The sequence below is a fragment of the Coffea eugenioides genome, chromosome 2 (assembly GCF_003713205.1).
Source record: "Coffea eugenioides isolate CCC68of chromosome 2, Ceug_1.0, whole genome shotgun sequence".
Lineage (NCBI taxonomy): Eukaryota > Viridiplantae > Streptophyta > Magnoliopsida > Gentianales > Rubiaceae > Coffea > Coffea eugenioides.
The window spans coordinates 79,548,967-79,560,525 of record NC_040036.1 but is presented as its reverse complement, the minus strand read 5'-3'; the positions used below and the strand labels follow the sequence as shown (position 1 = coordinate 79,560,525).

Below are 11,559 nucleotides of genomic sequence, written 5' to 3'. Positions count from 1 at the left end.
CAAGCTTTATATAACAAAAATAAAAATTTACACTCTAATCGTCAATTTTTTTCTCTTATTTTCCTCTACAATTCTAAGAAGATCAGGGAAAAATTTTGACTTTAAAATAATTTTATCCACTCTATTGAGATAACTAGCTATAAAGTCAGCAACTTGATTATATTGGTGATATACAAAATATATAGTCAACTCTTTGAGACATGAGATTAAATCCTTTACATCAGAATATGCAACTAGAGCCCTCCAAGGACAATCACTTGAAAATATCTGCAACAAGTTTTGAATCAATGCGGAATTCAACACGTTTCCATCCCTTGAATTTATCTTCCTCTAGTATTATTTGCTCTCACAGTCTTTACTGCGACGGTCTAAATCTACTTGGCAAAATGTCAAATGAGGTTTTTAATGTCAGGATGGTCCTCCAAAGTTGCTTAAAGTGTTCTCAAATTGAAAACGTTTCAATTCGGCCCTTAAAATTTGAGTGTAAGTGTTCCTATATATGAGATCAATCCTCACAGGCGCAACAAGACAAAAAAACTGTTCCAAGCTGGTCAACTAAACAAGTTCTGTACTTCTGTTAGGCATAAGTTTGACTTAGATTAATAGGACCAAAAAAAAACTAGAAAATATAAAGACTAGTTCTAAAACACTACAAAGCTTCTGCACCAATTTATGGGCTTGTTTGGAACCGAGTTTTTTGGCCAAGTTTTTTAGCTACTAGTATTTTAAACAACTTTAGCTACAGAACCCAAAAAAACTTATCAAATTTTTTAACCTACACACTTCAAAATATCTAATACACAAAAAAACTTCCTCTTTTCTTTTTCTTTCTCCCCCACCCCTATCCACCACCCCTCCATCGCCGGCCACCCCTCCACCGCCGGCCACCACCACCTCCGCCGCTGTTCCGGCGCCAGCCACCTATTCCGGCGCTGGCCTACCCTTTTTTTTTTCCCTTCTCCCTCTCCCCATCTCCCACTCCCCCTCTCCTTCCCTCTCCTCCTTGGCCACCTTCACTTCCTTAGCTGCGATCTGCTTACACTGTACCAATGATAAAAACGATCTGTCGAACGACCGATTGACAAGAAGGGGAGTAGGAAAGGGAAGGAGAATGGGAGAGGGAGATGGAGAAGAGGGGGAGAGAAAAAGCAAAAGAAAAAAATTGTAGGTGTCATGGCTGCTGGTTCTCTGTTTTGGGAGGGAGAGGGGGATGGTGAAGGGGAGTAGAGAGGGAGAGAGGAGCAGAGAGGGAGAAGAGGGGAAGAGAAAAAGAAAAAAAATTTGGGGAGAGGGGCTGCTGGTTCGTCTGGTACTGCGAGGGAAGAGAGAGGGAAGGAAGGAAGAAGAAGAAGAAGAAAAAAAGAGGAAAGAAAAGAAAAAGAAAAGAAAGAAAGAAAAAGAAAAAGAAAAAGAAAAAGAAAGAAAAGAAAAAAAAATTGTAGAGCCATGGCTGCTGAGAATTGGGAAGGCAGAGGTAACGGGGGAGGGAGAAGGAAGAAGAAAAAGAAGAAAAAGAAGAGAGAAAAGAAAAGAAAACGGAAAGAAAGAAAAAGAAAGACAAAGACAAAGACAAAGACAAAGACAAAAAAGAAAAGGAAAAAAAAGTTTTTCACCTTACAAAACTTTTACAAAATTTTTTCAAAAACTTCTACAGTGCACTACAGTAAAGTTTCAGACAAACTCCCAAAAAACTCAGGTTCCAAACAGGCACAACTATAGCACACATGTGGTAATGCTTAGTTGAGATTGTGTTTGGCTTTTTTTTTTAACGGTTTTAGTCACTTTCTTAAGCATAAGTAGAGGTGGCAATTTGTCCCAAGTCCCAATGGGTTACCTATGCCCATAGGGACTTTGGGCGGGATGGATATTGGAATTTGATATTGGGTTTAAAATGGGACAAATCCCAATTATATCCATTAATTGATGGAAAATTTTGGGAAATACTTGGGTACCCATTGGGCTCAAATAGCAAGGGCTCTGTTTTAATTAGTTGATTTTTGGGGTGTTTTTGAAATATTTTATTGTTGCAGTGTATATGAAAAATTTTTACTATAAATTTTTTTTGAAATATTTGATATACTAATATGGATGAGATATTTTTTGAGTTATTATATATTATTGTAACATTGTATTTGAAAAATTTATTTTTTGAAAATATAGACAATCCAAACGGAGTCTTAAATTTAAAAATTATCTTTAACAATTTTTATAGTCATATCAGCGAATATAATCTAGCAGTCTTCCTAGTCATTATCCACAAGAATTTCCAGCATTTCAGTCAGTTTAGACCTGTCATTCTTAGACAATGATGAGGATAAATATTCAACACCTTAAGTGCCTTGGCCATCTTGATATATGTTGGAATATGACTGTATTATTTCTATCTTTTCCTTTATTTGTTAATCCAATTTTTTGTGAGAATCCTGAGTATAAAGCACTTGCATGTTTATTTAATAAAACTAAAAGAAATTTAATAAATCAAAAATATTAAAGTTATATAAAAAAAATGAATTAAAGGAAAAAATATATATAGAAAATAGATTTGGGTATTGGACGGAATCAATCTAAACCCATCCCAAAGTGATCCCGCCCAAATTAGTCCCAAAACACATATGGGTAAGGTTGGATCCAAACTCATATGACTCGGTTCCATTTTAAACCCAAGCAAATCCCGCCCATTTTGACACCTCTAAGCATAAGCTACAAGTCTGATTAAAAGTCTTCTCTGCACTTATACTAAAATTACTATTCTGATTTAAAGGTGGGAATGGCTCTCTCTAATCTCTCTTCACTTAGGTTCCGTTTGATAAAACTGAATCTGAATTCTGAAGTCTGAATTCTGAAATCTGAATACTGAAACAATTAATTTGCTGAATTTTAAGCACTGAAAAAAATATATGAATGTCTGAATTTTAATGCTAAACCTATTTATGCTGTTTGATAAATATTTATAGCTGAATGCTTAATAAGTTTAATTTGACAATTTTGCCCTTATATCCTTTCATTCAAAAAAGAAATAGAATCTATGATTTAATTAGTTTAAAATTGTTAGGTATGAAAATGACAATATTTATTTTTAAATCAAATTAATATAAAAGATGAAATATATTATATTAGGAGTATGGAGAAGATGTGAAAGTCATTAAAAATGAAAAAAAGAGAAATTAAAAATCGTTAGATAGAGAATATTATGTTGTTTAATTAGATAAGAATTTTGAACATAATTAACAAACAAGGGTAGATTTGGTAGGTAAGATAAGGTAGTTGAAGTAATTCTATTGATTCTTATCAGAATTAAGCATTCAGTTAGGATTCTTGTGCTGAAAAAAATACACACAGGTTCAGCACTGCTTAACAAGTTCAGCAAATAGATTTTCATTTATCAAACACTCAAAACATCTGAATGTCTGAAAAAATTCAGATTCAGCAATTTTTTATGTTATCAAACAGACCCTTAGTTCGATACTCCCTTAGATAGATTAGAATAGAAATAAAAATAGGAGTAGAAATAATATAGAAATTGATGATTGACAAAAGAAAGGGAGAAAAAAATTTTAAAGTACATTTGTTGCATTGTGAAAATGCTGGTTGACTCTAGATGCCACCACCGGTGACCCCGCTTGCCTGAATGCTGATGGGTTGACTTATTAGGTGAATCTCGATGACGTGGCAGACGCCACATGAGCACTCGGTCTCCCTTGTTGTTGGTTGAAGTGGGAGTATATTAAAATTAAACCTCCCTACCCTTTCCTTTATGACAAATTTTCCTTTCTCATATTTAGATTGCACGGGTAGCCAATTAAAGACTCGACCTGTCTAAAAAACATTTGGACCGTTTTCATTCAACCCAAACTCAATCCATGATTGATGATCTGGGTAACCCAACCCAACGTTTCAAATAAGTGAGTGGGTGGGCAGGATTGTTGGATTTGGGTTTAATTTTCAACTATTCTCATGCAAACTTTGACACGGGAACACGAACAAGTCATTTCTCGCATTAGTGCATTCCATTTAACTATACAAGTCTATAGTCACGTAAAACCCCAAAAAAAAAAAAAATGTCCTTTTAAACTTAATATCAGCCCAAATAGTTGTTTGATACCCCTACTGAGTATTTAAAATTAACGAATTAAGTTTTTTTATTTCTGTTAAACTTGCTCGTTAACTTCAATTTCTTACCTCTGAATATATTAAGGACCACTTAATTTGTATGTAAAATTTAAAATAAAAGTTTTACAACGTATTTTGTTGAACCGTTAAACTAGTATAATAATGCTTCGATCAAAATTATTATTTCACATACCCACACACTTTTATAAATGCACTTATTCTCTCTCACTCACGGACACACATACATAGACTTGGAGCACAAATGTTTGTCAAGTCAATCATTTTTGTCGATTTTGTCTAATTGCACAAAATGATATATATTCTTTAATTTTTTTATTAGACGGCAACATCTAATCTAATATATTTCTACTTCTACTCTAACCTACATCGGAGGGAGATACCCAACGGAGTCTAGAGAAACTGATGGGTGCACTACGCACTCGTATGAATTTAGAAGAAACCACATATGGTGGCACATTAATGGGAGGTAAGGTTTAAACCATTGACCTTCTACCTCATCAAGACTTAAATTTTTTGTGGTGGTCAACAACCCAAAAATGATATATATTCAAGGGATAATTTCATAAACCTCCCCCGAGGTTTCTTATAATATCACTCAATTCTCTTGAGATTTTTAAAATCTCACTTACCTTCCTTGAATTGACATTTCTTGTAATATTTTAACCCCTTTGGAGGAACTACAAGAAAGATAAATTTTTTTGTTCCAATACTACCCTTATATTATCCTATTTATGAAATTTATAACAACAATAAAAAATAAAATAAGGTTAAATTTTTAAAAGGTGTAAATTTCTTGACGTAAACTATTTATTTTAGTTGTATTGGAACAAAAGCAAAATTTACGCATTGAAAAATTCACACGTATGAAGAGATTATTTTAGTTTGCAATAAAATTTAAACTATACGATGAATTAAAATATATTTCTCCAAAAAATATCTTGACTTCCTTAATTATAACTATGCATGAAATTTTTTAAGGTATTAATTACTCTCTAAAATCTTTCTAAGTGGTTGATATTGATTAGATTTAATTATTCATATCATTTGCTATTCCACCATGACTCTAATATAAAGAAATATGGACCATTATTAGTTGGCAATTTAATTTTTTAATTTTTTAATTTGCTTTTAAAATTTATTTTGTTTTGGCTTTTTGGTTAAATAGTTATTAAGAGTAAAGGTAATGTTGTCAATTTGTGACCTTTGATAGGAATATTTAGTCTTGTCAAGTTGGTAAGGGAGGTAAGTGAGATTTTAAAAACTTGAAGAGAACTGAGTGATATTATGACAAACCTCAAGGGAGGTTTCTGAAATTATCCCTATATTCAATGAAGTGAAATTATACATTTTATTTTTGATCAACCATGACCAAGAACCTTTCAGAGGTGGTCATTCTGATTACGGGTCCTTTCCAATGCCCACATACATAAATACCCTTTCTCACTCTCATATCCATGCGCACGCGCGCAAGGCTCTCTCTCCTCAATATTTTGTTTTTTCATGAACGTCAATTTTTACCGTCAGAACATTCCTTGAAATAGATCGTTTTTCTTTGATATGAATAGTATATCATATTGTTTTCTCCTCCTTGAACTCAAATGTCCTTCCACTCTATCCAAATTCCGACAATCTTAACGGTACTTCAAAAAGTGAAAAATAACAAACGACAGAAGTTTAAGTAGAGGATACCATCAAATACCTGATAAAAAACTTAACTTACGGATGAATGTCCACAAATTAATCAAAAGAAGAGAACAAGTCCGCAAATTTTATTTTCCCCACAAGAAGGAAAGCGAGAATTTGCAAGAGAGGGTAAACATCAAGCTGAAAGGCATTCGGATAGAGGAGGGTGAGAATAAGAGAGGGAGAAGTGGTAGGACTTAGGAGGTGGAGGCTTGGAGGAGTTGAAAAAAGGGAGATGACTTGAAAATGGTCAGTGGAGGATGGCAGACCCAGGGACGGAGGACAGAGTGTATGGTGGGATGATGTGACGATGTGTCCCACTTATTGGAGCGTGGTTGGTTTTGATTCGACATTTTTATTGTTATAAAAATTATTGAAGTCATATTGTCACGTGATGGTTTCAAGAAAAGTATGTGGCTGGATTTGGAGCTTGACCCTAGATTAACCCCTTTTATTTTATATATATATATATATATATATAATTTGTGAGAGATGTAAAATGCGTTATTTAAAAGTGAGGATAAAAAAATGTAAAAAATAAGAAATCGGGAGAGAAGTTTGCTGCAGTTTTCCCAAGGGAAAAAGAGATAGGGAGGAATAAACTTGCAAGAGCTTTAATTTTATGTACAGAATATGATAATGAGGCGGAGTGACTTCAGTAGCGCAAAAGTGTATATGGCAAGACGCACCCGAGATACTTACAGAAAGTAATTATGGGAGGAAGAGTAGCTTGCAAATAATAGGTGCTGCTGTTTTTTTTTTTTTTTTTTTTTGTCAATAATAGGAGGGATTTTGCAATGGAGAGAGAGAGAAAGTGAAGTGAGATCGGATTAATTAAAACGGCGGAATTGGACTCTAGAGGGAGGATGGATTGAAGTAAACGTCATTTAGGGGGATGGCGATGGCGAGGCGATGGCGATGGCGATGTGAGGAGTATTTATTATTTATTTTTCTCTGCACAGCAAAAATTGTTTCGACCAGTTAATGTTAAATTGGTGTTCCATCACATCTAATCTCCATAATCCAATTAAGAAAAAGATCCCCATCATCGTCATTATGAAATGAAAAGCACCTTGTTGCTGCTGAGTTGTAGATGGAAAAGGAGTGGGTGGATAGCAGGCGTAGGTGTGACCGGGGGAGGGTTGTATGGATGGCAGCAGTACACGGCCAAGCGAAAAATGCACTACTCTCCTCCTGGCTCCTATTTCTAGCTACTGAGGAAAAGCGCATCATTATATATAATAGCGATGATATCCGGTCCGGAAATCAAACAAAAGGAGATGAGACAGATGAACGGAGGCGCTTCCTCCACACAGCAACCACCGATGCCCGCTTGCGTCAAACGTCAGTCACAGAAAAGGCGAATCGCATATGGAAAGTCGTGACGGTCCGGACTATTAATTAATAATAGACTAGTAAATTACTACCACTAGTCCTTTTTTTTTTTTTAATAATTATCATCTCTACTTCTACTCTACTCTTTTTTTTTTTTAATAATTATCATCTCTACTTCTACTCTACTCTAATTAGGAAAATGCTCAACTGAACCTATGAAGGACTGATGGAGACAGAATCACCACCGAATCAGACAGATAACTAGGGAAAGGCTCAACTGAACCTATGGATGATCGATGGAGACAGAACCACCACCGAATCAGACGGATAATTAGGAAAAGAACCAAATGGACACTACGCACCCATCTGAATTTGAATAAGAGCCACAAGAATCACCAAAGCCTTGAGGGTTTGGTGGTGGCCACCAACCCAAGAGTAGATGGGAATGCCGAACACAACATTCAAAAAACAAAAAAACAAAAACAAAAAAAACTAGAAAACGACACACCATTGACCCCACCATCATTTTGGCTGGTAAACTTTAACCGGAATGGCCCTCTGGTCCCCCTCCTCTAAATACGATTGGGCCCCTGTTGTTGTTGGCCTATTATTCGTTGCGGCCCACCTCTCAATTCTCGTACGACTTGGCAGCAGCTGCTGCTCCTCCTTATCCTCTGTATCCACAGTGATATCTAGTCGTAGTACAATTTAGCACGTGTTGAATTAGTGCTAGTGCTGGCTCTGTCACAAAATTTCCTAGCAATATAATATAATGACCAACCAACGGAATCAAAGACGTGACAGATAGGATAACACTAAGGCTTAGTTTGGGAGTTCAGGATAGAAAAGAAAAGAAAGGAAAAACTTTTTAAGTTACGAGAGAGAAGAGGAGAGGACAAAAGAGAAAGTAAGGTTACGTTATTTAAAAATTAGTGGAACGATTTTAAATATAAAAATCATTAAATATTTGTTCAATAACTTTTTAAGGATAAAATAGGCATTTTCAAGGACAAGTTTCGTCAAAGTTTCTTTCCATTTCCATCTAATTATTTCCGCTGACCAATTTGGGAAGGAAAGTTTTGGTTACTGTTTATACTCCTCCTGAATCGTCCCATTTCTTTTTTTTTTTCGTTCTTACTAAAATATAACAAACAAAGGATAACTAATAAACTTTCTCTTCTTTCCCTTTCTTTTTTTTTTTGGGTCTACATCCTCAACTTCCAAACGAAGCCTAAAGGTCAGATTTTTAACGCAGCTAGGGATGCTTGTGGCCCTATTTTCTTTTCTTTTTAACATAGTACAGTAGTATTTTTGTTTCAGCATGTGTTGTTGGGACTTGGATAAAGCCTGGTCGAGGAAGGATTCTGACCTTAACAAAAAAGCCATGCTGGCCTCAAAACTAGTGTGGTGAAGTCACTAGTTTGTTCCGTTCCCTCTCAAGGGTTCACTTCTGTCTACAGCATAGCATAGGAGCATAGGAAGAGTACGTACATAGTAGACAGTACTAGTACTGCTTTCTTCGGTGGTGGGCGGTTGGTTTACATTTGATCATAAAAGTTTTCTTTATTCTTTTTGGTTCCCATCTTCTTCTTCTTCTTCTTCTTCTTCTTCTTCTTCTTAATAATACATGTGTATGTGTATCGTAAAAAATGGGAAGAGAATTCATTGAAGTGCAGCCAAACCCTAAACATGTTGGTTGTTTCCCAGGGGAGAAGGAAGGGGGCAGGTATGGATTTGTTTGGTCGATTGAGTCGAAGCATGTTTGGCGTTTTTGAGAGGAGGGAACAACATCATCATTCCAAAGAAGCAAAATAATAATGTTACCATAAAAGTAAATGGAAATTACGAACACTCGGTTAAATGCACAGACCGACAGCTCCCTTCCTGCAAAGCTGCTTCAACACCAAAGACGATTTACATAATCATCAAACCAAAAAGGAAGAAGAACAAATTAACATGAACGCCCGTCCCTGATCCGCGATCCAACCGCCGACGTATACATACATATACATATACATATATACATTACATCAGTGGATTAATTAACGGCAAAAGATAATAAACTGCGGCGGAGCCGGCTAAATTAAGCAGCTTCGGTAGGTAGGCAGAGTAGCGAGTAAAATTGATTCTAGTGATCGTCAGTACCCAAGAATCTCCCCAGCAGAGCGGCCTTGAGTCCCTCCTCACTCGCCCAGGCTCCATTAGGAGGAACCCTGATGACCACATCTTGGAGCATGAGGTCGTTGACGTGGGACATGCTGGCGTGATGGACTCGTAGTTCCAGATCTCGAATTGCATCCATTAACCTGGCTGTCGGGTAACCGCTGCTGTCGGATTGAACCCTCACCATGGCATCTGTCCCGACCATCTTCACTTCAACTTGTACATTGCTCCTCATTCCCCCGCCCCCTGAGCACGACTTTTTGGACTTGGGTATCGTTATTCTTTGATCCACTGGCACCGACGATGATGCAGTCGTGGTGCTATGGTTATCCGTGGTATTACCATTGCTATCCGCCACTTCTATCTTCACTGATTTCTTGTTGCCCTCGATCCGTTTCCGCTGTGATTCCAACTCATCCACCTTCCCCTTCAGCTCCTTGATGTAAGCCACCGCATCCGAAAGCAGCGACGCTTTGTCCATCCTGGACACGTTCGGCACCACAGAGCGCAGCGCGTAGAACCGGTGGTTGAGCTTCTCCCTCCGCTGCCTCTCCGCTTCCACATGGTTTAACGGTGTCTCCCTCCCCGTCCCTGCCTTTCGTCCTCTCTTCTTCCCTCCTACTCCTCCTTTTCTCTCCACCTGATGACTCCTCGTTGTTGTCTCGACCACCACCACACAGTCCGAGTCGGAGGATTCTAGAAAGGAAGAAACCTGCGACGTCCCACGTCGCCCAATGCCATGATTATCATCATGTTCACCTTTCTTTTTTGCCTTTTTTGCTTCTTGATAGTGATGATGATGATAGCGATGATGATCTTTTTTGCTCTCCGCCCCCGCAGTGGCTGCGTCCTCCTCTTCTTCTTCTTGATTACTACTATTATGCAAGGGGATGCCCCCCATAACCAAGCCGAAATCAGCGAAAGATATGGCGCCTTCCAGCATCTCGTCGTCCACGGATTCAGGCGCTTCTTCTTGTTGTTTTGTTGTGAGCAGTAGACGAGTAGTAGCAGCGGCAGCAGCATCAGCAACACCTACGCCTACGTCTGCCGCTGGGCCAAACAGAGAGTTGGCTTGCTGCACCAAGCCCCAGTTTATGTCTTGGATCAAAGCGTTGGAGCCCAGCTCCAGTACCCCTCCAGCCGTCGGGATGCAAACCAGTGTCTCGATGCCGTGGATTTGAGCTTCTCTAGCTCTCTGGCAGTTGTAAAACTGGAGTTGCTGACCGCCAGTTAACCAGACCAAGTTCCCTGAGCTGAAGGCCTTGCCAGGGGCTCCGTCGTCCGCGAAGAAAGATTGAGCCAAGGACATGACGTAGAACCATTCCGCGTCGGTGACGTCGCAGTCCACAGAGCCATCATCATTTTGGCCATCAGCTGGGGTCTCACCGAGCAAAGCTTGAATTCCTTTCATCACTTTTTTCCTCTCGGATTGAGAGCCAGATCCGCAGCCCGTAGTGGCGGTGGTGTTGTATTTGTTGGGGTCGTTGCCGTTGTTGTTTTGGGGGGCATCATCGACGACTTTGGTCCCTTGGAAGTAGCCATCTCCCCAAGCTAACACCACCCGTCCACTCTGGTCATTTGAACTCTGCCAGAAAATGGCATAAGCCCAGCAATCTGACTGGGTCTGAAGGATGTATTGAAGATTGAGTTGAAGGCTAGAACTGGCAGTAGTAGTAATAATTGGCCGGCTTTCTTGAGGCAAGGAAGATACCATGGAAGATGAAGATGGGGATGAAACAATCAGCTCATCCATTGCTTAAGATGCTCTCTCTCGGTCTCTGCACTCTAGTCTCTACTCGTCTCTAGATACTACTGATTTTGCTTTACGTTCGCTGTTGCTGTAGTTGTACTACTATGAATGAAAGATGGTGAATGCGTCATCAACTTATTCATCCATCCTTAATTTCTCCCCTTCACTCATGTACTGAACTAGTAACTCTCTCTGTCTCTCTCTCTCTCTCTCTATATATAAATAGCTACTATGTATGTACGTACATTTCTCCCATTATTGCTGTTAGTGCGAGGCTGCCAGCAACCCAATTCACTGAACCCGTGTTATTAGACTTGAACCGGACATTGGTCGAATTCAAGGTTAGAGGCCAATGAATCCGACTCAATTGAAGGTCAAATAGAATGAATTCATAAATATATCATAAATATATATTAATGATATATAATTAAAGTAATATATAAAAATTTCCTTTAAATTGATGGTTTAGAATTTTATACACATGTTCTTATCACTAT

General features: G+C 38.1%; 1 protein-coding gene across 1 annotated transcript; it reads right to left on the bottom strand.

Moving 5' to 3' along the window:
• Positions 1-9,005: 9,005 nt before the first annotated feature.
• On the bottom strand, positions 9,006-11,251 carry LOC113764072 (transcription factor MYC2-like). Its single transcript, XM_027308119.1, has one exon. The coding sequence runs from the start codon at positions 11,063-11,065 to the stop codon at positions 9,278-9,280; it is 1,788 nt and encodes a 595-aa protein (XP_027163920.1). The 5' UTR covers positions 11,066-11,251; the 3' UTR covers positions 9,006-9,277.
• Positions 11,252-11,559: the final 308 nt, after the last annotated feature.

Coding starts and splice junctions, on each gene's coding strand:
- LOC113764072 (XM_027308119.1), bottom strand. CDS start 11,065: ATGGATGAGCTGATTGTTTCATCCCCATCTTCATCTTCCATGGTATCT.